Here is a 24,153-nt window from a genome sequence, read left to right on the forward strand (position 1 = left end):
ACTTGATGCATTTCCAATGCACAGCGATATCACCGCAATCTTTTTGTAATGTCATTAAAAGGTCTAGGTGTCAGTCTAGCCTACAAGGGGTTCACTGTCTGGGGGTCTCATGAATCTTAGTCACGTTTCACCCATGGCTACGGCATAGATGCTGCAGAACAGGAGACATCTATGGGCTCCACGATTATGCAGTGCAAAGATAGGGTGTCTACTTTAATGATCCTTTATGTATTAAAATTTTATTAAAAAAATAAAAGACAAAACAAGAAGTCCCTTGAACTTTAGAATTAAAGGTAAGATTGAAAGACGGCTGACCTTTACGACATGAAAATTTTCTGCCGTCTTTCTATGAAACTACAACATATAGGGCATTTATCCAGGACCTCTGCACAGGCAGCACATGCCACCAAGTGACCACAAGGGATGAACACCATGCACACAGCTTTGTCCATACACACTTTGCATATTTTCTCCTCTTCCAGTTTCCTCAACTTTTCTTCTATGCTGTTCTCTGCAAAATGTAAAACAACAGTTATGAAGAAGGAAAAAGCCAACATGGTGAGAGACAGTGTGCATGTTAACAATACTGTAATGTATAAATGGAAAGGCCGGGACTGCCTTATCCTGCAAACTGCGATTTAAAATGATGATATCAAATGATACTTCATTATAAAGTATTATAGTTAAGTCTCATCCACATTGAAAATTGTCTGGGATACTTGACTCAAATTCCCAGAGTTCTCTACTTGTTCAGAATCTGCTCTGGCGATTTAGATTCTGGGGACATATGTCTGATCAGCCCGGCAGTGGTTAGGTGAGCGGTCAAGAGGAAGCATGGACTGGCGGGGGATCGGTATAAGCATCAGAATGGGAAATGATGGGGTAATGGTGAGTTGAATATGATATTTTTTTATTATTATTAAATCATTATTTATGTGTTCACAAAGGCTATTAAAAAAAAAGTAAAAAGTACATTTGGGATGGGACCCATGAATGGAGTCAGTCCGCTACCTGGACGCGATTCTCACTGATTTCATGCAGACTCGGCCTTTATCATGCAGATTTCAAATCCACGCAGACAAAAAAACCATATGAATGGTAACAAGGATTCCAACAATGGACTCTTGGATATGATGAACAATAGTCCTTTATTATTGCAAGCTAAAAACAATGCGTTTCAGGGAATAGTCCCCTTCTTCGGGTACAAATAAGAAGCAAGCATAAACCAAGGTGACTGGGTTCACGGAAACTTTGTTTCTAGCTTGCAATAATAAAGGACTATTGTTCATCACCTCCAAGAGTTGTGTGCCAGAAAACCGTACTACACCTTGAACCTTTGGCTGCTGCAAGGGTATGTTCACACAGCTTAAATTTCATTAGGATTGTATGTGAAACCTGCAGTAAATCCATGTCCCATTGTTTCCAGATGGAAACCACACCTTGTACCTGTGGATTCTACATCCCTACTGAAAAGCGAGCACTCGCTAGGGGTAGATTGACAGTAGCTAGTACCATCACTATATCACGCGAGATTTCTCCCGGTAAGACTGTTACAGTTTGTCTAAATAAGTGATCACATTATTTGGGAGATACAGCAGGACGCCGCTGTTGTAGACAAGTGAGCGGGACGCCGCTCTGTTCTGTGTCAGCGCTTGCTTGCACTTAAGATTGGAGACTGCCTCGTATAGGGATTCGGATTTTAGAGGACATTGGGCGATTATCTATCAAATTTGATACGATTTTTATTATGAAAATTTATATCACTGCATCATTCCACCTAGTTTCCTTTGGATTCTTCTGATGGACTATGTATGAGATTTATAAATCACCAATATATATATTATCGTTGCTGTCATAATACTGTATAAGCTACCACTCAGATTTTACCTATTTCTTATATATATTATTAAATTCTACTAGTTACATTACTACAGAGAGTGCCCCACTATATCTTATTTCTATACATTTTATTTTCTGTCAGATTGGGTGTTATCTGTCAATGGGAGGGAGCACCTCTAAGTGATTCCTCGTCACTCGTGTGCGACATAATTCTAAATTATACTATACACACTTTGTAGAGTTCTCCCTACCACTCAAGGTAAGGCTAATTAACATATTATACATTTATCTGTCTTTACGTAGTAAAGCTTATATTAAAAGGGGCAGATAATCCTGAATATCATTGCTAATGAGCGTTCATATGGACCCTCGTTAGCAATGATCTGGCAGTGTAATACTGCCACCACTGGAATCTTTTAGCAGGTTTAAAAATAGTTTGCCGGCAAACAAAGATTTAGTATGGGGATGAGTGATGGCATAGTGTTCGCTCCTCCACATACTGAGGAGAAGATCGCTGCATGCAATAGCAGTGGTCTCCTCCACTGACGAGCAAGCGACTGCCAGGAAGGAACGCTTCCTTCCCGACAATCGCCTAGGTGATCTGCAGATCTCATATAAGCCTTACCCTATGGCAGGCCAGCTTTGTGTTTTTTCACATGCCTAGCCTGAATGTTAACATATCCTTACAGCATGTCAGTCAAAAAGCTGACTACAGGTTCCAATAACAAAGAGTGGAGATCTGAATGCAATTGTGCCATCATACATGCCCTAGACCACCAGCGGGACCCATGAACCCACCTTCATTAATCCTAACTTGCCTGCAAAAGAAAGTTTGCAATTTATTTACTGTCTTAAACTTGCTTGGATCAGAGGCTCTGGATCCGGTCACGTGACATGTCTTAGGAAATCCTACATCCTTCAGTCTGAATAGCAGGTTTCTGGTCAGGGCTATAGGCAGGAACATCACTTCCACAGCCCAAGAGCTCATGAATAGACATGACTCTTCTCAGGCAGCCATGACTCTTTCCCAGGCCCAGGGTGAAATGTTTATGATGCTGGTTCTTAGCAACCACTTTTAGCTCATGAGTGATGACAGCATCAAGTTGATGACAGGTTCCCTTTAAGCTTTGTAACCTCTCCTGACATGTCCGTTTTAGTAGCTACTTACATCCTTCGTGTAAAAATTATGAAATATCTTTTCTTATTACTGTATGTTGTGCCATTCCTTTATTATTCCTGCTAGAAGTCGTGAATTGCTAGCAGTTTACAATGAAGGTCCAGCTGGTTGTTACCAGTTGAAGGTACATCCCTGCCCAGTCTAATACTGGCAGCACTGACTGGATAGTGTCAAAATGTTGCAGGGACACACCCCCAACTGGTAACACCCACCGTAGCTTCATTGCAAACTGCTAGTAAATCATTCATAACTTCTAGAAGGAATAATAAAGGAACGGCACATCATAGAGTCAAAAGAACAGATGCCCCAGAATTGTTATTACATGTAGGATGCAAGTAGTTGCTCAAATAGACAGGTTAGGTAAGGTTACAGGTCCTCTTATGCCCTTCTGTGGTCATAGATCACAGACGTCATTAATGTGATCTTCTCCCATGTATTATGACATACCAGACTATCATTCACTGAAACACCCCTTTAAGGAACCACAGACTGTGCACTGCCTATATTTTCTTACCTTTCTCTGTTGACTTAACGTTTCTGTTTGCAGACTGAGAGTTTAATAAGTCGGAGACCAGAATTTCGACGGATGTGTAGTTTTTTCCAGTGTTTTTTATTCTTTTTAACATAAGTTTCTTGATTTCTTCTAACTGAAATCCCATTTGCTGTGCATGATTCACCAAAGGGTTCTTCACCAATTCACTGTCTAGAGAGATACAGTTCTATTAAATGCAGAGAAGCTAATAACGCGGACAGTTTTCCAGCAGCGCATATCTTGGTAGAGATGCATTCCCTGGTTATCTCTAACGGGGAATGTCAGCACTGCCCAGGAGACCGTGCCCTTTAACCACCCTCACTGTGCTGCCAGCTGATGCCACTGAAGAATTTACTGTCTCCAGTCTCTTGAAAGGGAATCAGTTAGTAGTCAAGATGCATTTAGCAAGGAAAATATGCTCCAATAAAGCTGAAATAACGCATGCAACCCCCTCCCCCACTGACTGACTGATACATGACTCCTCATTATGCCTGATTGGCAGAGAGGGCATGAACTGTCAATCACAGCTGCCCGCTTCATTACCGTTATGTACATGTTATGCCAGAAGGCAGAATGGGCCACATACGTGATGTGCATGTTGGAGATAGTAATGAAATCTGAATAATCACATGAGACTCATGCACACGCTTTCCAATAGTATTCATTACATCCAAAGATAGCAAAATGACCCCATGCCAGTGCCACCCGGCCACAGTCCTACCAGATTGCTTTTTTTCCCCTTCACCTACACAGAAGTTACTAGATGCCACTCACATGTAAATTCCTCTTTCTGTGCCAAAGAGCGTCCATCAGAGAATGTCTGGCCAGCGCAAGCAATGTGATCACTTTTCTAGGGCAGAAGTGTTTTGTGCCAGATGAAGCCAAAAATTCTATACCTAGAAATGAAATGGGTTGTGCAAGAATGGGGGGAGGGTGTTGGGTTTCTTTCATTAAAGGGAGTCTGTCACCTCCATATGGCCATATACAGTGCTTACATGGCTCTGTAGCACACCTATACAGGATTGTAACGCTACCTTTGTTCTTTTCTTTAGACATCCAGAAGCAGGAAAAACGAAGTTGAATTCATATGCAAATGAGCCTTCGCAAGTGCCCAGGGGCGGCGTTCGGTGTGTAGGTGCCCAGGCTGCTCTGCCGCCTTTTCACTTTACTCCTCTCCAGTCTCTGCCTTTGCCCGTCCTCCAAGTCTTTTGCCTCATCGATAGGGCAAAGGCAGAGACTGGGGAGGAGTAAAGTGAAAAGGTGGCAGAGCAGCCTGGGCACCTACACATTGAACGCCGCCCCTGGGCACTTGCGAAGGCTCATTTGCATATGAATTCAACTTCGCTTTTCCTGCTTGTGCAAGTCTAAAGAAAAGAACAAAAGTAGCGTTACAATCCTGTATAGGTGTGCTACAGAGCCATGTAAGCACTGTATATGGCCATATGGAGGTGACAGACTCTCTTTAAAGTCAACGGAAAGCTACAGTTGGTGTTTTTATTGCAAATTTTTTGGCAGAAAATGTTTGTTTTCCACGATGGAATCCGCAATGGATTTTAATCATGTGACCATATTCTTACAGCCAGACACAAGACTGTGAAAAGGAAGAATGGGGCATGGCTGAGCTCCTTTGACCCAGGAAGATGTCTTCATGAGATAAACTAGGACCTATGGAACGAGGGATAAAGGCAAGAGCTGCGATATTGTTTTGTGCAGGTTCTGTCTGCAGCGTTCCCTATAACGAGAGGTCCAGCCGCTACCAGACAAAAATGCCAAGAATCATCCAAACAAAAAACGCTGCAGCGTGTTTTTATCCATCCGATTCCCGGCATTGTCGGCCGGAACAACCAGCCGCAGGTGTGAAAGAAGCCTTAAGCAGAGTGATATGTACAATCCAAACATATCTGATCTGCTGGCATTTCAATTCCTGGCTGGTTTCTTTGATACTGACTCTGGGGTAACATGGACTACTCATCCTGAAAATGGCAACTCAGTGTTGTAGGCTTTCCTTTTGTATCCTGACAGACTGGAAGTTAAAAGGGCATCCGTCAGCAGTTTTGTACCTATGACACTGGCTGACCTGTTACATGTGCGCTTGGCAGCTGAAGGCATCCGTGTTGGTCCCATGTTCATATGTGCCTGCATTGCTGAGAAAAATGAGGTTTTACTATATGCAAATGAGCCTCTAGGAGCAACGGGGGTGTTGCTGTTACACCTAGAGACTCAGCTCTCTCTGTAACTGCCGCGCCCTCTGCACTTAAAGGGAACCTGTCACCTCTACGATGCTACCCTCACTTAGCGTTTCTAAAAGTTCATTGTGTTACCCTAAACATATAAATTACACTTTTAATTTCATTTGTAGACAAATTCAATAAGTATTATGCATTTTTGTACTTCCCACCTTTTATGAAAATTAACAAATATCTTACTTGTGTGACCAGAGAAGACTCATTTTCAAGCTCTGACTCATCTCGGGTTATTTTGCATATGTATCAAATTTATTTTTATTTTTTTACACAATAAAAGCACACAGAGCTATGGGGACTGGGTATTGCGGATGTGCTAGCGGCCATCTAGCAGCCCATGTCCTCAGCTCTATACACAAAATCCTGGTGACAGGTTCCCTTTAAATTGACAGAGCTAAGCAGTGTAAACTTGATCATGTCTGATCCTGACTTCTCCTAAGGTACACCGGGAGCAGCAGTTGCAGAGCGAGCACAGCATGCTGCGGTTTTATCTCTGTCCAAAATTCCGGAACACTTGCCGGAATGCCAGATCCGTCACTTTTTCCCATTGAAATGCATTAATGCCGGAAACGGCCCTGGATCTTTTCAGATCGCAAAAAATAAAATAAAAATTTTAAATGCCGAATCAGTTTTTCCAGATGACACCAGAGAGATGGATCCGGCATTTCATTGTATTGGTCAAACGGATCAGGATCCTGATCCGTCTGACAAATGCCATCAGTTTGCATACGTTTTCACGGATCCGGCAGGCAATTCTCTGCACCAAGTGTGAAAGTACCTTTAGGATGCATACATGCCATTCTCCCAGACTCATTATCACAGAAAACATGGGAGAGAACAGTGTGAGCAGTCCGTTGTATGCTATGGCATCCGGTAAGGGTTCTGGTTTTGAGTAACAATGGTAAGATTTTACTTACGCATCATTAACATATTTGAATGGTTATGAATTATTCCCAGTTGTTAACCTTTTCATATAGTTTATTTTTATTTTTTAAGATCTCCGCTTACTGTTGGTGAATCTGTCAAAAGCAGTGGTAGTCCTGTGGGCAAACTTTAGATCAGGACCTCCTTTCCCCCACAATGTTACACCTGCCACCACTTATAGCGTAAAATATGTTCTTGAAGGCACAGAGGTAAATTAACCAAGTAAAATGCTCCAAAATGTGCACAAATTGAGTCAGTAAACTGGATGTGACACCTATATTATGGATTTACATGACGTGGAGAAGTGGAGACATTTTTATATGTGCCCTATTAAGGTGTAGTGTGAGGCCTTATTCACACAACAGTGTCCGGTCAGTGATTTTGAGCCAAAATCAGGTGCAGGTCAGAAACACAGAGCAGGTGCAGATCTTTCCCTTATGTCTGTGGAGGCTCCAATCCTGGTTTTGGCTCACAATCACTGCCAAACACTTGACATGTCCGCATCCGTTACTCTGTTCCGTTGTCCGCAAAAAATAAATAAATATATAACCTGTCCTATTCTTCTCAGTTTTGCGGACAAGAATAGGCAGTTATATCAATGGCTGTCCGTGCCGTTCCGCAAATTGCAGAACGCACATGGACGCCATCCATGTTTTTTGGATCCGCAACTTGCGGACCACAAAACACACAACGGCCGTGTGCATGAGGCCCAAGGCTGGGTTTACACTGCATTTAGCACTCCACTGGGCTTTTTGTTGGAGGTGTATGTCTGAAAGCCTGAAAATGGTATTCAAACTTAGGGCTCGTGGCACACAACGTATGTATTTTGCAGTCCGCAAAAAATACGGATGACGTCCGTGTGCATTCTGTATTTTGTGGAACAGAATAGCTGGCCCCTAACAGAACAGTGCTATCCTTGTTCGTTATGCGGACAATAACAGGACACGTTCTATTTTTTTGCTGAACGAACATGTAGACATGTGGAAACGAAATGCACATGGAGTAACTTCCGTATTTGCTTTTGCGGACCCATTGAAATGAATGGTTCCGCATACGGTCCAAAAAAAACCCCAAAAAAACCGGAATGGACACGGAAAGAAAATACGTTTGTGTGCATGAGCCCTAATACGGAGATGGACTCCATTTGCCTCATTGAAGCAAATGTTTCTAAAGGTTCATCTTCAGATCTGGTTACTGGTGTTTCCATATTTTTTTCCAGACAGAATAGTGTAATCTACCACGCTGTTGTGTCCAATAAGAAACAAAAAAACTGAAATGAACGAAGAGCTGGGTAAACGGAGCCCGAAAGTGAACCCTGCTGAAGAGGGCAAGGCAGATTTACTAACACCGTCACACTTTGCACTGTCTAAGAAACCAAATCACAGTCAGAATGTTGGAAAAACGTCATTCTGGCAAATGGAATATGCGATAATTCTGTCCATTCGACAACATTTTGTCCCAGTTTCAGAAGTGTGGTATTGTTGCCACTAACTGAGTAGAGAGCAGGGAAATCGATAAGTAATACCGTCTAACAGTACGCTGCTGATATATTTAGCTCATAGGTTTGCTGAATCAGGATCCGAATGAAGCAAAGCCTCAGTACTGTCCTACGGCTATAAACAAGCAAGCTTGCATTCACTTACAGCAAGAAAAGATCTTGATAATGCACAACTTAAACATAGGGATGCTCAACCTGTGGCCCTCCAGCTGTTGTAAAACTACAACTTCCATCATGCCCTCCTGTAGGCCGTCTGGGCATGCTGGGGGTTGTAGTTTTGCAACAGCTGGAGGGCCACAGGTTGGGCATTCCTGTACTAGAAGAATTAAAGAGGACCTGCCCCCTCTCCTGACATGTCTGTTTTAGTAACTACTGGCACACTATGTAATAACAATTCTTGTGCCGTTCCTTATTATCCCTGCTAGAAGTTATGAACAAATTGCTAACAGTTTGCAATGAAGGTCCAGATGGTTCCTACCAATAGGGTAAGTGTCCCTGATTAGTGCTGCCTGTCTCAGACTGCAGGGATCCCCCCCACCCCCAACAGGGAACAGCCATTTGGACTTCCATTGCAGATCGTTTCAATTTCTAGCAGGTATAATAAAAGAATAGCACATCATAGGGTCATTAGAATAGATGCTCCAGAATCGTTATTGCAAGAGGGATGCAAATAGTTTTAAGTCCAGATTGACACAGGGAAGTTTGGATAATTAGGAGTAGATCCTAAAAGGGAGGAAAACTGGAACATGCTTTGATTTTTATGGTTTTGACAAAAAAACTAAACTGCACTACAGTAAGTATGTAAGTGTTTTATTACCTTCAGGTAAAGCAGGTGGGGTGCCACTTTCCTAAAGAAAAAAATATTTAAGAAGTTACATTGCTGCATTAAGAAAACAGTTACAGTTAACTTTTAAAAGGGAACCTGCCCCCAGGTTCCTACAAAAAGATTCAGTGGAGCTTGTTCTTCATTTTAATACCTGCCCATTCTGGTCTTAATAGTGACTGTCAGTTTTTCGGAGTAGCACCGCCCACTGGACTCCTGAGCCAAGGTTGAGTAAGAATTCAATGACAAAAAATGACAAGCCAAGCTGCTGAGCTCTCCTGCTCTATAACATGCTGCCGAACTTAAAACCCAAGTTCGCTCAACACTAGTCATCAGTATAAAAGTCTCAGAAAACACCTTTAACTTTTGCTCATTTCACACCAAAAACCAGAGGTGTCAGCCATTGTCAGACTATTACACGTCTGAACACTACCGCATCCATGCAGCAGACTTAGCTTGGTTACTCGTCCCTCATTAAATAGTGATCACGTATCCGACGACATTGTTAGGAGGAAATGGAACTTACCGGCTTGCCTGGCAGAGGCCTGGTTAACTGCACATTATTGATAAAATGTTGTCCTTTTTCCTCAATTAGAAATCTGCATCTACAGAGACACAAAATGACAAAGCAAGGTATGTTACATGGTTACATAGACGGTACGTTACCGTATTTTTCCCTTTATAAGATGCAATTTTTTTTGGGGGGGTGGGGGGGGGGGGGGAGGAAGAACACAGCTGTGCGTCTTAAGAGAATAGTAGTGAGCGCTGCCATTATGGAAGCACTCACTAGTGTGCATTAGGTGCCGGGAGCAGGGAAGAAATGCTGCAAGCGCTTCAGGTACTCACCCTCCCTTGTCTTCTTTGCTGGGGCCGGCGCTGCACTGTCCTGACCCCGTACAGCGTCAGGATGTTGTGTGCACACTATGACCTAAGGCTACAGGCCGGAGATGACAGGGGAGATTGACTTCTGCCGGAGATGAAGAGGAACCGCGGCACAGGAGAGGTAAGAGGAGTTTTTTTTATTTTATTCTGATCTGAGTTCTGATGGAGGTCAGAAGTAAAGGGCTGATCTGAGGGGGGGGGGGGGGGGGTTAGAAATAAAGGGCTGATTTGAGGTCTGATGGGGTATGACATGGAGGGCTGATATGATGTCCTTATATTTATGTGGGTCTGATATTAGGATCTGATATGAGGTCAGATTAATTTTTTTTCTTATTTTCCTCCTCTAAAATCTGGGGTAAGTCTTCATCATCGGGTGCATATTATAAAGTGAAAAATATGGTAAATTCTTGCACTGGAAAAATCGTTGCATTTTACTGGTCCAATCACAAAAACCTACAAGTTCACAACATTGGCAGGTGACAACATTGTCTTCCCAGGAGTCTGGAGATACCACTTGCTCGTCATGGCCCCAATAACATTAGGGGGCTACCTACCCAGAGCAGCGCATAAAAGAAAATACAGCCATCTAGTGAGTAATAACAATGGGACAAGTCTATTTTCAGTAGATTTCTTTTTGCTGTGGAAAAGTATATAACAAGATATGGAATTGAAAGAGAGGAGTATGGGCAGGCAGCGTACCTGCAAGGCACATGGAGGTTTTTCGCTCACATGCCATGTTGCTTCGAGGGGAGAATCTGCTTCCTCAATGTGGCGCCACTTGATTGCACTCAGAGTGCCCAATATATTACAATGCACATATACAGCAAAAAGTCAGCTGAAATGGCCTATTTTAGCCAATTGGACCGACCATTGTTTGAAAATTGCTCGCTGGTGGCTGACAGACTACCGAATATGCAAGTGTATGGCATGCTCTGCAAAATGGCAAATGATTGCCCAAATTCTGCTGCTGTTCAGTATGGCTCCCTGGTCAGACAGTTTAGGGCTCATTCACAGAAACGTAAGGGCTCCGTGCCCGTACTGCGGACTGCAAATGGCAAGTCGACAATATACAGGCACTGGCCGTGTGCACGCCGTGCTGCGGATCTGTTGACTTGAATGAATAAGCGATCTGCAAGATACAACAAAAGATAGGACATGCCCTATCTTTTGCAGAGCGGAGGCATGGATCAGAAGACCACGGAGACACTCGGAAGCGATTCCATGGACTTTCGCCTCTGTGCCTCCGCTATTTGTGGTTCGCAGCATGGCCACAGGCCCCCAACGTTTGGGTGAATGAGCTGTTACTCTGCTATGTTAATAATTTAAGGGGTTATGCAATATCATAAACAGACCCCCCCATGTGCAGCTCCTGGACCCTGCACCGCCACTTCTCCCTGTACATGGATGAAAACATCCGGTGTCGGGGGAGGAGCAGCTAATGGCAGGCAGGGACGGGGACAAGCCTCCCTAGTGTCACCCACGATGATGGGGACAAGCCTCCCTGTCCCCCATTGGCTGCCCCGCCACCCCACACCAGATATTTTCATTCATGTACAGGGAGAAGCAGTGGCAGTTCAGGGACCAGGAGCGGCATAGGGAACGGGTAAGTATATTCCATGTGAGGGGCCTCATGGGGGGGGGGGAGGAGGGCTGTTTATGACATAGGATAACCCCTTTAATACAACTAATCCATAGGACAACTAACTGCCCTTCTCTCATGTGCAAGGCCAGCTTAAAGGGGTTGTCAAAGTTATCCTAAAATATGCCTATGTCACTACACATCTTAAAATAAAAACCCCCCACTGCTTCTCCCCGCAGCTCCAGTCCTCCTCCCTGTGTTTGTATAGACGACAGCAGTGACGTCCAGGTACATGGCAGATAAGCGCTGCAGCCAAATACTGACTTCAGCGCTCTCATGTCTTATAATGCAGAGAGGACAGTGATTGACTACAGTGGTCACGTGTGCAAAAGAAATAGGTGACTACTGGATTTTCTTCTTTATTTTAAGGGTGCCTGCATGTGCTGCAGATTTTTGTGCAGAAAATCCACAAAATAATCTGCACCAAAACCACCACACAAATCTGCACCAATTATTACAGGGTTTTTTGGGGCACTTTTTGGTGCAGATTTTCCATAGATCTCACTCTTCCATTGAAAAGGGTGTAATCCGCAAAAGAAAAAAACATGACATGCTGCAGATTTCAAAATCCGCACAATAAGTCAATTTCTGCACCTAAGGAAAATGCATTTGTCTAATCTCCTACTGTCACGGTCCCTCCTGTGACAGATGTCAGGAGATCAAAGTGACTGGCTACACATGAAGGAATCTAACTAATCTTTGGTTACTTGCTTCAGTTCTTGTTATTGCTCATGACCACACCCCTTGTTTCAGGTGTAGCTTAGTGGTCATCACACCTCCCCTATATAGTCTGACCTCACCCTTCTGACTATGTGGTTGATAGCTTCATTTTGATTTTGGAAGAGCTGGTGTGTTGTCCTCTTTGGAGGCTGTGCTCGTCCATCTCTTCTGAAGTTAAGTGTCTTGCTCCTTTGTGTCTTGTTGTCCCTCCTCATGTCTGCTGCTACTAGGCCTCAGGGAGACGCTGGTTCCTTCAACTGGGAAGGAGCGGGTCGCCTCAAGCCCAGCCTTTATCTATAGGGCTCCTTAGGGTCTCAGGTTACGGTGTATGGGCATTCCTAACTTCGGGTGTGCCAATACGGATAGGAGACAGGGCAAGGAGTAGGGTTATTATAGTGGCTTTTTCCTTCCCCCCTGTTGTCGGTGTGGTGTTCCCTCTCATACCTCACCCGTGACACCTACACTTTGCAGGTATTTTATTATGCTGCGTTTTTTTCTTTGTGGAAAAAACGTATATAATCTGTATTGTGTGAAGGCATCCTTAGGCCTCTTTCACATGAACGATACTGATTGCGTCAGGGTCCGTTAGGTGAAAAACCACTGAAATGAATGGGTCAGGATTCAGTGCGGGTGCTATACGTTCACTTCACGCATTGCACCCACACGGGAAACTCGCTAAATTCCTTAGGCATTTAGTGGTACATTTTAGGTGTATTCTAACAATCCCTTTCATGGCCAATACGGGAATAACCGCAGTAAGTGTTGGCCCAGGGAGGTGAAATTCCGGAACTGTCCAAGAGTTCAGTGCTCCACTGCTTCCATAACTCCCACATATCCATATGATCAATCATATCAGCCACATCTTACCCTGGAAACCATCTTGCGTGTAATTCCCATGGGTCATCTTTTACAGTCCAATCTTTCAGTTCCCCGCCACAGTAAAAGCATCTTGTCGAGTCACGTTCACCTGACAAAGGCAATGATACATTAAAAACCAGCAGTACTACAAGCAGAAATGTCTACACCAGTAAAGTTATAACATGCAATGGTAGAAACTTCTTCAAATCTGAGGTTGCTACTTCAAATGCCATATTAAAACAGTAATGTATGGTGGCATTTTTCAGCTCCCATTAAAGGGGGTCATCCTGGAAAAGGTAATTGCTTATCCTCAGGATAGGTCATCATTATCACATCAGCGGGGATCCAAGTCCCGGCACCCCCGCCAATCAGCTGTTTCAGGAAGCCGCTGCGCTCAAAGGGGCTCTGCTGAGTGATGCATGCTCCCGGCAGCTTTCGAAAGATAGTGCCGTACATCATATAGTGGCAGTGCTTGGTACTGGAGCTCAGCCCCATTGACTAACATGGGACTGAGCTGCAACTAGGCCATCTGACCAATGTACAGTGATGTCACTGGCCTAAAAAGTGGATGCAGCACTCAAGGCCTCTTCTAACAGCTGCTCGGCGGGGGGCCAGGGAGCAGCACCGCTGCACATCTGATACTGATGACCTATCCTGAGGAGAAGTCATAAATATCTTTTTCCTGGAAAAATTATCTTATATTTGGGGGCTGATCATAGAAAACAATTGGTGTTCATGTGATCACTAATCGCTATAGCACTTATAGTAAAATTGCGTTGAAATATGCACTAGCAATAGAGAGAAGATGGACACCAGTGGATAATAATTCTCTCCACAACTGAAAACACCGGGCAGCACCAGAAAACTTGAACCTTTAGGACCATGCCACCAACCCTGGCGACCTGCAGAATTCAAACTGAATATTTCAGGTGTTGAGAGCGGTTGCAGTGAAGTTCTGTAAGTTCTGCCTGGAACTACAAGTCACCTGACCATAGCGGTGGAACTAAGCTGTACCGCTACAACGAACATCCAAGAGCGTGGGAAATCCTACTTACAGGTCCTTGCAGCTCACAACAGAGCATTACACAAAAAAAAAAAAAAAAAGCTCTGGTGCACAAGCGGACCGACGATAGTAGAAGACGCAGGAGTGGTAAAGTACCCTGCTATACGAGTACCAGTGAGCACTGTTATACGAGTACCATTTGCGTATATACCAAGTATATGACTCTGACGTTTCGTTTAACCCATTGTGACATATATTTGCATCAGACTCTATACATCTGGGTCACAGACTTTGGGATAATTTATAAAAGTTACGGTGAAACAGCCCCCTTTTGGCGCAATTGCCTCAGTGCTATTGATTTTAGGTCTTTTATAAAGTTTTTATATATTATTGCTGCTTTTAATGTATATTGTTTTATGCAACATGTACATATTATGTGTGTGATATATACTATAAATTTATTCTGATATAATCCAACTTGTCTATATGTTTGCTTGATAATGAGTGACGCCCAACCCAATCCATTTTCTTTTTTCACTCGATCAGCATTAGGAAGTGCTCTGGGGCAGTGCACCTTTCCAAAAGTGGAACAGTGAGTGAGACACCATTTTCTTCGTATTTGCAAGTTCTGTAAGTTACCTACTTCCTAAAACTTCACAAAAGTAGAGATTTACTAAAAGGACATCCAATATTATGGACATTCCCATTACAGAGGTTTATTGGAGAAACTAATCATTCATTGGATTCACTGACTTACTCCTGTGGCATCCACAAGTGGTGGTAATCAGGCTAGTTTTACACTGGTGCTCTTAGATCCAGCAGGCTGTTCTGGCAGGGAAAACTCTGCCTCATCTCTCTGCATTGCCGGAAGCTACCGCATTGCTGTCTGGCCACCTTCACTATAATGGAGACCGATGTCGGGCGTCGTCTGGATCCGGCATTGCTGGACACTACCTATCTCCAGCTGCCTGCTCCCTGCCAGAGATGTCTAACACTAGTGTGAAACTAGCCTAAGCCTTTGAATTCATACAGATCTGTGGATTAAGACTACAGTGGTAATATATATATTATGGGGACTGAAGCCTCCACACATGCCCCCACCACATGCCTCATACACAAATTAATGTTCTCCCTATGCTTGTGTAACCTAGATTCCTCCCACACTGTGAAAACAAAAATAGGATTATTGCTGATAAGGTCCACTGGGGACAGAAGGCTATGTGACTACAATCAATGTATAGCACCAAAGACTAGGCTGGCGCTACAAAAGCTAAGAGAATAAGGTACACGTAAAGTACACAACCGTCTTCTCACCAGTACTACAGAATCCTGCTCTGGCAAGCAACTCCTTGTTAACGGCAGAAGGCCAATTAGCAAAACTCTCAATCCGAGCCTTTAGGTGACTCATAGAGGGATTTTCCGGAACTTCAGAACTTCTTCTTCTACTGCTAAACATACTGCTCGACTCAACTGCTACATTCCCGACATCTCGACCCAAAACGAACAAGCAGTCTGGAAAATGTTTGCGATGCTCTGTCCATGCCACATCACTGGGCTCCCAGTTCATCAGCTTTCCTCCACAGCAGAAACATTTCACCTGGTCATCGATGCCTGTGTAGAAGAGACCAGCGCTGGTCAGCTCCTTTGGAGTCTGGCGCACATAGCTTGGCCAGTTTTGAAAGGTCTTAAGTCGTGCTTCTTCACTACACATATTTAAACATCGAGGGAATTTTGGTACTGATTCATCAACTATTCTTCCAGTCCTCAACAAGTAATCAGTGTGGATATCGGAGTTGGAGGTCTGACCCAGGTCAAAGCTCGCACAGTTATTTAGTAGGGGAGGACCGGCGCTCTGACTCGCAGGAGCTTGGGTTTGTATGCTTTCACTTCTCGAGTTAAATGCATTAATGAATTTACAGTTAGGGCTGATTTTCCGATGCTTGCCAATCGCTGTGTCTCCATGCTGCCAGCCCTCTACAACAGCCTTACAGCTGAAGCACTCCACTCTGTCGTCAGTCCCAGTGTAATAGAAGCCAGCACGGGCCAGGGCTGGTGCCGAGATGGGACAGGTGCTTGAAAAATTTGCAAATGACGCCAATCGACTGGGTTCCTCAGAGTAGTCACTGTCCAGTTCCATGTCGTAAGCACCATCTGACACTTTTGGACAGTTACATGTCATGTCCCCTGGAAAGAACGGTTTATCTACAGCAAGAGAAATACAAGGAGGAATTAAAAGCCAGCAGAAAACCTAAGAACCTACATCCTGAAGAAATGGTTTTAAATGGTGCATCAATTACGACTGTTTAGTTAAATTAGATAAGCCAATAATTAACAGGAGAAATATCTGCTGAATTAAATGGGTTCTCCTGAAAACGCCTACTTTCACACTAGCGTTGGACATCTCCGGTAGGCTTTTCCTGAAGGGGGCAGCCGGCTGGAGATGTCTGGATCCAGCATTGCCGAACGCTACCTGACACCTTCACTATAATGTGGACTGGCGGAGATCTGTCTGCAACCCGGCAAACATGCTGAGAATCGGGAGGATGAAAACTGCTGTGTGCAGCGGTTTTTGCCCGGCCGAATCTCTGCATATTTCCTGGGTCATGGCTGGATCTCTGCTGGTCCCCTTTATAGTGATGGAGCCGGAAGCTTCCATCAATGCTGGAAAGCAGGGAAAAGCCTGCCGAATCTAAAAGCGCTAGTGCGAAACTAGCCTTAGGGCGCCTGTGTGCGCGCGTTCACAGGAAATCTCGCCTCTCGCGAGAGGACGCGTATATGCGTCCACCCAGAATAGCAGGGCCGCCGCCAGGACGCAATCCTGCGTACGGCAGTCCTGAGGAGGTTAAAGAGGATCTGTCACCACTCCTGACATGCCCGTTTTAATAGGTTCATGCACTCCCCGTGTAATAATTCTGGAGCATCTATTCTTATGGCTCCATTGTGTGCCATTCCTTTATTATTTCTATTAGAAGGTATGAATTGCTAGCAGTCTGCAGTAAGGGTACAGAGGGGTGGTAAGAAGCTATTAAAACAGGCATGTCAGGAGTGGTGACAGGTCCTCTAACTCCTAGCAATCAGCTGGAGGAAAAATGAAAGGGCGTAGAAGTAATATGTGTCTGCCAGAGCAGTGGGTCCCTCTCAGTCATCCATATCCTCCAACAGGCCCCAAAGAGGTGGAGAATAATGTTCACTTACTTATATATTTAAAGATACTGTAACAATTATAGAAAATAAATACAAATGAAACCATCAAATATCCCAGTGAGAAATGCAAACCTGCACTCCCAGGCCTGCCTGTAGCATCACGTGCCTGTCATAAGTTCAGGATTTACCGGAGGCAAACCCGCCGCGTACTTTACAAAGAATCAATAGATTAGAGCGATTTTTGTTTGAATTCCTGTATAATCAATGTTCAGAGCAGAAGTCCAGCTTCCAATACAAATGTGGCAGCTTTTATTGAAATAGTGCATTAAAAACCAAAAAGGAGGTCCATGTCACGCGTTTCGGATCATAGAATACTGATCCTTACTCATGACAAGGATAGACTACACAGGCTTAGGTGAGCGAAGCTGGCCCCCCTTCAATCAGCACAAACAAAAACTCCAGTGTGTTTCTTTAGTGCTACGTTTGTGCTGCTTTTATTTTAAAGATAATATCAATTGTTTGTTTCAAGATGATGACATCACCAGCCCCCCTACAACAGCAAAAAGACATGAAACTTGCTGGATGGTTAGTGCTACGTTTGTGCTGGTTTGTGCCGTTTAAATCTCCATTCTACCTCCTTTCGTTTTCGAGTTATTAACCATTTATTGAAAGGTCACAAAAGGTCACCCAGCCCCCCATCACAGCCAAAAGACACAAAACCGGGCCAGTTGGTTAGTGCTACGTTTGTGCTGGTTTGTGCCGTTTAAATCTACATTCTGCCTCATTTCGTTTTCGAGTTATTAACCATTTATTGAAAGGTCACTAAAGGTCACCTAGCCCCCCATCACAGCCAAAAGACACGAAACTGGGCTAGTTGGTTAGTGCTGGTTTGTGCTGTAGAAATTAACATTTGTGCTGGTTTTATTTGTAAGATAATAACAAAACCGGGCTGGTTGGTTAGTGCTGCATTTGTGCTGTAAAAATGATCATTTGTGCTGCTTAATTTTATGAACTCCATTAACAGGGCTGAAGCATACTGACTTTACACAGGTAGTAAGACAAGTTACTGTGGACTGGCATCACTTGAAGTAAGAAAGATTATAGCATGCAGACACATCAGTCTCAATGAAAAAGGCAAAAATAGGTTTAATAAGGAATGGCAACATCAGAGACCTGCAGCCTGTGAAGGTGTGCGGACACCCAGCGAGAGTCACAAACACATGTGCATTTGATGCATTTTGTCAGTGCCTTTGTAGTGCCTTTTGTGACAGCACATCCTACAGTAATTATGTGACGCAAGAAATAAGCAATGTAGAATGTTTTCAGCTTGTGAAAGCCATGGCAGAAAAAGGTGTACAAAAAGAAATTTACATGCTGAGAGGTAAAATCCTAAGGGACATATTTGGAGCAGAACAAATAAAAGCAGGACTCCAGCTGGTTAAAGCTGAGTGCAACATATCATCAATAATTTCAAATGTGTTCTCAACAGTGCCCAGTATAGTGGCTGAGAGCAAATGTTCTTCAGAAACATGTTCACGACATGTTGGAGCATCAAGAAATATTGCATGTGTATCAGTTGACCAAGACACATTAAAATCCAGAGGAGTTTCAGCTCTACAAGATGCAGTCAACAAACACATTCACTTACCACCTTCAAAATGCCTGTCACACATCCACGCATCCATGATGTGCAACATACACCCATAGAAATGCAGTTTTTTGACCCTTCAGTTTCTGGAAATGTTCTTTGTAATGGCACAGTAGGACACACCTTCAAAACAGGACAGCACCTTTGGATTGACACTGACATAGGATTCTGGGCAGCTGGTGAAACACGAAGCAGAGGTTCACAAGAAAGATTTCTTGAAGAAGAACTCTCAGAATTTCCAACCTACCTTGAATTAAATGAGAACAGGTTCACTTTAAGAGCTGTTGTTGCATTTTGCCAACCAGCTACCAGAAGCTCTCTAGGCCATTACATAGCCTACTGTAAAAGGTCTGATTACGCATGGGAAAAATATGATGATTTGACAAATGGTATGGCAGTGGTAAATTCACATACCAAGATCTGCCCCCATACTGTTCTGTACACAAGAGGTAGCTGCTTGTAGTCCGCAATAGAAGACACCAGCACTGGATAATATGTGCCAGAAGTAAAGCACTTTTTAATTGACAACTACATCAAACAGCCAACATTTCGGGGCCATGCAGGGTCCCTTCTTTTGGCCAACATAGTGACGGTCACTATGTCGCCCAGAAGAAGGGACCCTGTATGGCCCCCAAATGTTGGCTGTTTGACGGACACAGCGCCAGGGCCGTTTGAAGGAATTTGGGGGCCCCAAGCAAAATAGACATGGAGGCCCCCCCCCCCCCTCCACACCTTACGCACGCAAAGCCTACAGGAACCACAGTATAGCCATACAGTTTAAGTTCACCCACACTTTATATTAAGAAAAAAGGAGGTTTACAGTGCAAATACTGCTGTTGCATTTAATGTGCATGAAATTCGAACAGTGCCATCCACAGATCCCCCCCTAAACAATGCCATCCACAGATCCCCCCTCCCCTAAACAGTGCCATGATGACATTGTTTAGGGTAGGGGGGATCTGTGGGTGGCACTGTTTAGGGGGGGATCTGTGGATGGCACTGTTTAGGGGGGAGATCTGTGGATGGCACTGTTTAGGGGAGGGGGGGGATCTGTGGATGGCACTGTAGGGGGATCTGTGGATGGCACCGCCATCCACAGATCCCCCTACAGTGCCATCCACAGATCCCCCTCCCCGACGCTCACAGCAGTATATTTATAAACTAATCAGTAACTACTTTAACTTTAATCATTGCTCATTGCTGAGCTCTTTACTTGGATTATTTGGATATCTTACTTTGTCTTAGCTCCGGTAACAGCAGGCAGTGCGGGGGCGGCGCTCACTCACTGATGTCACACGCCTGCGCCGCCTAGTGGGAGCAGGCACGTGAAGTCAGTGAGTGAGCGCCGTCCCCCGCACTGCCTGCTATTACCGGAGCTAAGACAAAGTAAGATATCCAAATAATCCAAGTAAAGAGCTCAGCAATGAGCAATGATTAAAGTTAAAGTAGTTACTGATTAGTTAGTTTATAACTATACTGCTGTGAGCAGCGTGGCCCTGTATATTCTAACCCCCAGGCAAGCGTCCTCGTCACCATGGGAACGCCTGGGGGTTAGAATATACCATCGGGCACCGGCTCTACTTGGCCCCGGGCCAGCTCGGGGCCCCAAGCAATTGCTTGTTTTGCCTGTTGGGTAGCGACGGGCCTGCACAGCGCCATCGATGTTGTCACTTCAAGCACCAACCTCTTACTCAAGGTCTGTACACTGTATGGAGTGCTGATGATTTTGTATTATTAGCTGCTTGTAGTTCCAAGTTACTATTTGTTAAGCGTAGGTAGCAAAGGTTTTAGCTTGAGATAATCTACTTTTTTATGCACTTCCCATGGACAAGTGCAGTTACCGTTTAATGAAGACTGCGAAAAAAATCAGGACTTAATATGGATATCTCTATGTTTGGGTTTATTTGTTCTTTATTTGTCATTGATTTTCATGAAAACTTTATGATCTTTAGTTTGTAAAATGATTTGTAGAATAAAAATGTTTGAGACACATTTTACTATTCTACTTTTTGATAGTATTTATTTTTTTGGCTGTAGCTATAATCATTCTTACTTCAAGTGATGCCAGTCCACAGTAACTTGTCTTACTACCTGTGTAAAGTCAGGATGCTTCAGCCCTGTTAATGGAGTTCATAAAATTAAGCAGCACAAATGATCATTTTTACAGCACAAATGCAGCACTAACCAACCAGCCCGGTTTTGTTATTATCTTACAAATAAAACCAGCACAAATGTTAATTTCTACAGCACAAACGTAGCACTAACCAACTGGCCCGGTTTTGTGTCTTTTGGCTGTGATGGGGGGCTGAGTGACCTTTGGTGACCTTTCAATAAATGGTTAATAACTCGAAAACGAAAGGAGGTAGAATGGAGATTTAAACGGCACAAACCAGCACAAACGTAGCACTAACCATCCAGCAAGTTTCATGTCTTTTTGCTGTTGTAGGGGGGCTGGTGATGTCATCATGTTGAAACAAACAGTTGCTATTATCTTTAAAATAAAAGCAGCACAAATGTTAATTTTTGCGGCACAAAACAGCACAAACGTAGCACTAAAGAAACACACTGGAGTTTTTGTTTGTGCTGATTGAAGGGGGGCCAGCTTCGCTCACCTCACAGGCTTGGATTTATATCGTGACCCGCTGAGAAAATCAGGGGACCACAATTAACCTTAACCACACCTTCATACAAATAAAATACACAATGTTCTTATGTTTCAACAAAAAACTATCCTAAAAACAATGTTGCACAAAGAGTCAATAATGAAGAATCAAGTCATGTCTGCGATGTAATCCCTTAGGAATGCATGAACCCATAGGAAAGATCCAAAAGGATTCCCTATTCAGTAATTCCCTTCTGTGGTCACCTCCTCGAACTGGGGGATTAACTCTTTCAAGTCCCTGAACATGCATCCCTGTAACATCACCTCCATGAACAGCCGCGTAGTGTGAACTGACCGCCGACACATTTCTCGTTCTAGAATGTGGAATGTCCGAAATGTGTCTGCAGATTCTTTTTTTTTTTTTATATTCAAATATCTTTATTAATTTTCTCCAGACAAAAACAATATACAAGGGTATGAAAGGTAAGGAGCATAGTACATATATACATATAATATTTTTTTACTTCTCCAAATGTATAATCTCAATTATATACAAACTAACAAGATTCTAATCTGACCCATTAATCTAATAGGCCAGTCAGCATAGTGCCTGCAGATTCTAACCTTGAGGCCGTTAGTGGTGCATCCCGCATATTGGAGCTGGCACAGGGAGCATGTGATGCAGCAAACCACTAAATTTGTATTACAATTGATATATTGCTTTAATTCAAAAGATTGTTGATTAGCAATAGAACCAATGTGACACCCCATTTGGATCACTGCAGCACATACATACCAGATGGCCACATCTGAGGTTGCCCTTATGTCTCAACCCAGTGGGTCGACCCCGCTCTGTATCAGAACAGGAAAGGACTCACTTTCTGTGCCAGCGTGGGTGCTCGGCGAGCTACACACCGGCACTGGCAATGTCAGCCCACTGCTCGTCACAACTAAGAACAGGTAGATGCTTCCTGATTATATGGCAGATCCGCGAGTATTCCAAGCTATAGCTGGTGGCGAAAACCGGGACTGACAGATTTTAATGATTTTGGGACTGATTTGCAGGGAAAATCAAGTTGGACCGGGATTTACTGAAGGCATACTCTCTGGACGATTTCAGTGCATGGCCAGAGAATTTGCGGTCAGAAAGACGGCTAGCAATCAAATCCATTTCTCTGCGGCAGGCTGCATCATTAGAGCAATTGCGTCTTGCTCGAATAAACCCGCCCTTAGGCATGTTTTAAATGATATGGCGGGGATGGCAGTATGTCGCTAAGGCCTCATGCACACGGCCGTTGTTTTGGTCCGCATCAGAGCCGCAGTTTTGGCAGCTCGGATGCAGACCCATTCACTTCAACGGGGCCGCAAAAGATGCGGACAGCACTCCGTGTGCTGTCCGCATCCGTCGCTCCATTCTGTGGTCCGCAAAAAAAATATAACCTGTCCTATTCTTGTTCGCGTTTTTCAGACAAGAATCGGCAGTTATATTAATGGCTGTCAGTGCCGTTCCGCAAATTGCGGAACGCACACGGCCGCCATCCGTGTTTTGCGAATCCGCAGTTTGTGGACCTCAAAACACACAACGGTCGTGTGCATGAGGACCTAAGAGTGTGGTGTTGCCCGCCATCTCCTTCCAGAAGGTGTGGGTAACTACAATTGATTTTTCTACAGAACCTGTTAAAAAAGGTCCAAAAATGGGATGGTGGAGGCATCGTCATTAAGAGTAAATTTAAGATTGCATGTATTATCACTGAGATAGTCCCCGAAGAGTGGCATGGCCGTCCGATCGCCCGACCATACAAACAGCAGACCGTCGCTATAACGGCCGTACCACTCCAGGGAGGCCCCACATGGATTGCTAGATGAAAATAAATAACTATGCTCCCACCAAGCCATATAGATATTGGCCAGAAGATTTGGCTCCCATCGAGACACCGGTAAGTTGCAGAAAAAAACGGTGATTGAACATAAACACATTGTGTTTTAGCAAGAAAAGGACAACTTGACAGATGTATTCCCAAAGATTTACAGAAAAATCTGAGTAAATACTGATAAACAGTTTGAGGGAAATTATAGCTAAATCATGTGGATCACAGTATAAAGTGCAGGGACATCAGCCGTGATCCAGGTGCAATCATGAAAAGCTGTGGTAACACGCAGGAAGAGTTGGGACCGGGGGTTTCTCAGTAAAAGAGCCGATGCCGGACACCGCCCTCTCTTTTTTTCGTTAATCAAGGTTCAAGGTTGGTCATTTTCTGTGAATCGGACAAATCTGCCCGCCTTAATCGTCGCCTGCCCTTCATTAAAGATATGAATGACTTATCCTCAGGATGGGTCATCAGTATCAGATCTGTGGGGGTGTGACACCCAGGACCCCCCACCAATGAGCTGTTAGAAGAGGCCTTGAGCGCCACAGCCTCTTCCTAGGTCAGTGACATGGCCTGCAATACCAAGCACTGCCACTAAATGATGTACGGCGCTGTCTTTAGGAGCCTGCTGGGAGTTTGCATTGCTCACCAGAGCCCCGGTGAGCGCAGCAGCTCCCTGAAACAGCTGATCGGCTGGGATGCCAGGACTTGGACCCCCGCGGATGTGATAATGATGACCTATCTTGAGGATAA

At 44.1% G+C, this 24,153-nt stretch overlaps 1 protein-coding gene across 2 annotated transcripts in view; it reads right to left on the reverse strand.

The window, feature by feature from the left end:
* Positions 1 to 219: 219 nt before the first annotated feature.
* LOC122946169 (X-linked inhibitor of apoptosis) overlaps positions 220 to 24,153 on the reverse strand; it is a 28,242-nt gene continuing 4,308 nt past the window's right edge. For both annotated transcript variants that reach the window (XM_044305576.1, XM_044305575.1), the window contains exons 2-7: positions 15,453 to 16,340; positions 13,145 to 13,244; positions 9,563 to 9,641; positions 9,031 to 9,061; positions 3,531 to 3,719; positions 220 to 511 (exon numbers count right to left, since the gene is read on the reverse strand). In XM_044305576.1, coding sequence (XP_044161511.1) covers positions 318 to 511; positions 3,531 to 3,719; positions 9,031 to 9,061; positions 9,563 to 9,641; positions 13,145 to 13,244; positions 15,453 to 16,317 — 1,458 coding nt within the window. In that variant the 5' untranslated portion in view covers positions 16,318 to 16,340 and the 3' untranslated portion in view covers positions 220 to 317. The remainder of the gene's footprint in view (positions 512 to 3,530; positions 3,720 to 9,030; positions 9,062 to 9,562; positions 9,642 to 13,144; positions 13,245 to 15,452; positions 16,341 to 24,153) is intronic.

This window comes from Bufo gargarizans, chromosome 9, assembly GCF_014858855.1.
Source record: "Bufo gargarizans isolate SCDJY-AF-19 chromosome 9, ASM1485885v1, whole genome shotgun sequence".
Taxonomy (NCBI): Eukaryota; Metazoa; Chordata; class Amphibia; order Anura; family Bufonidae; genus Bufo; species Bufo gargarizans.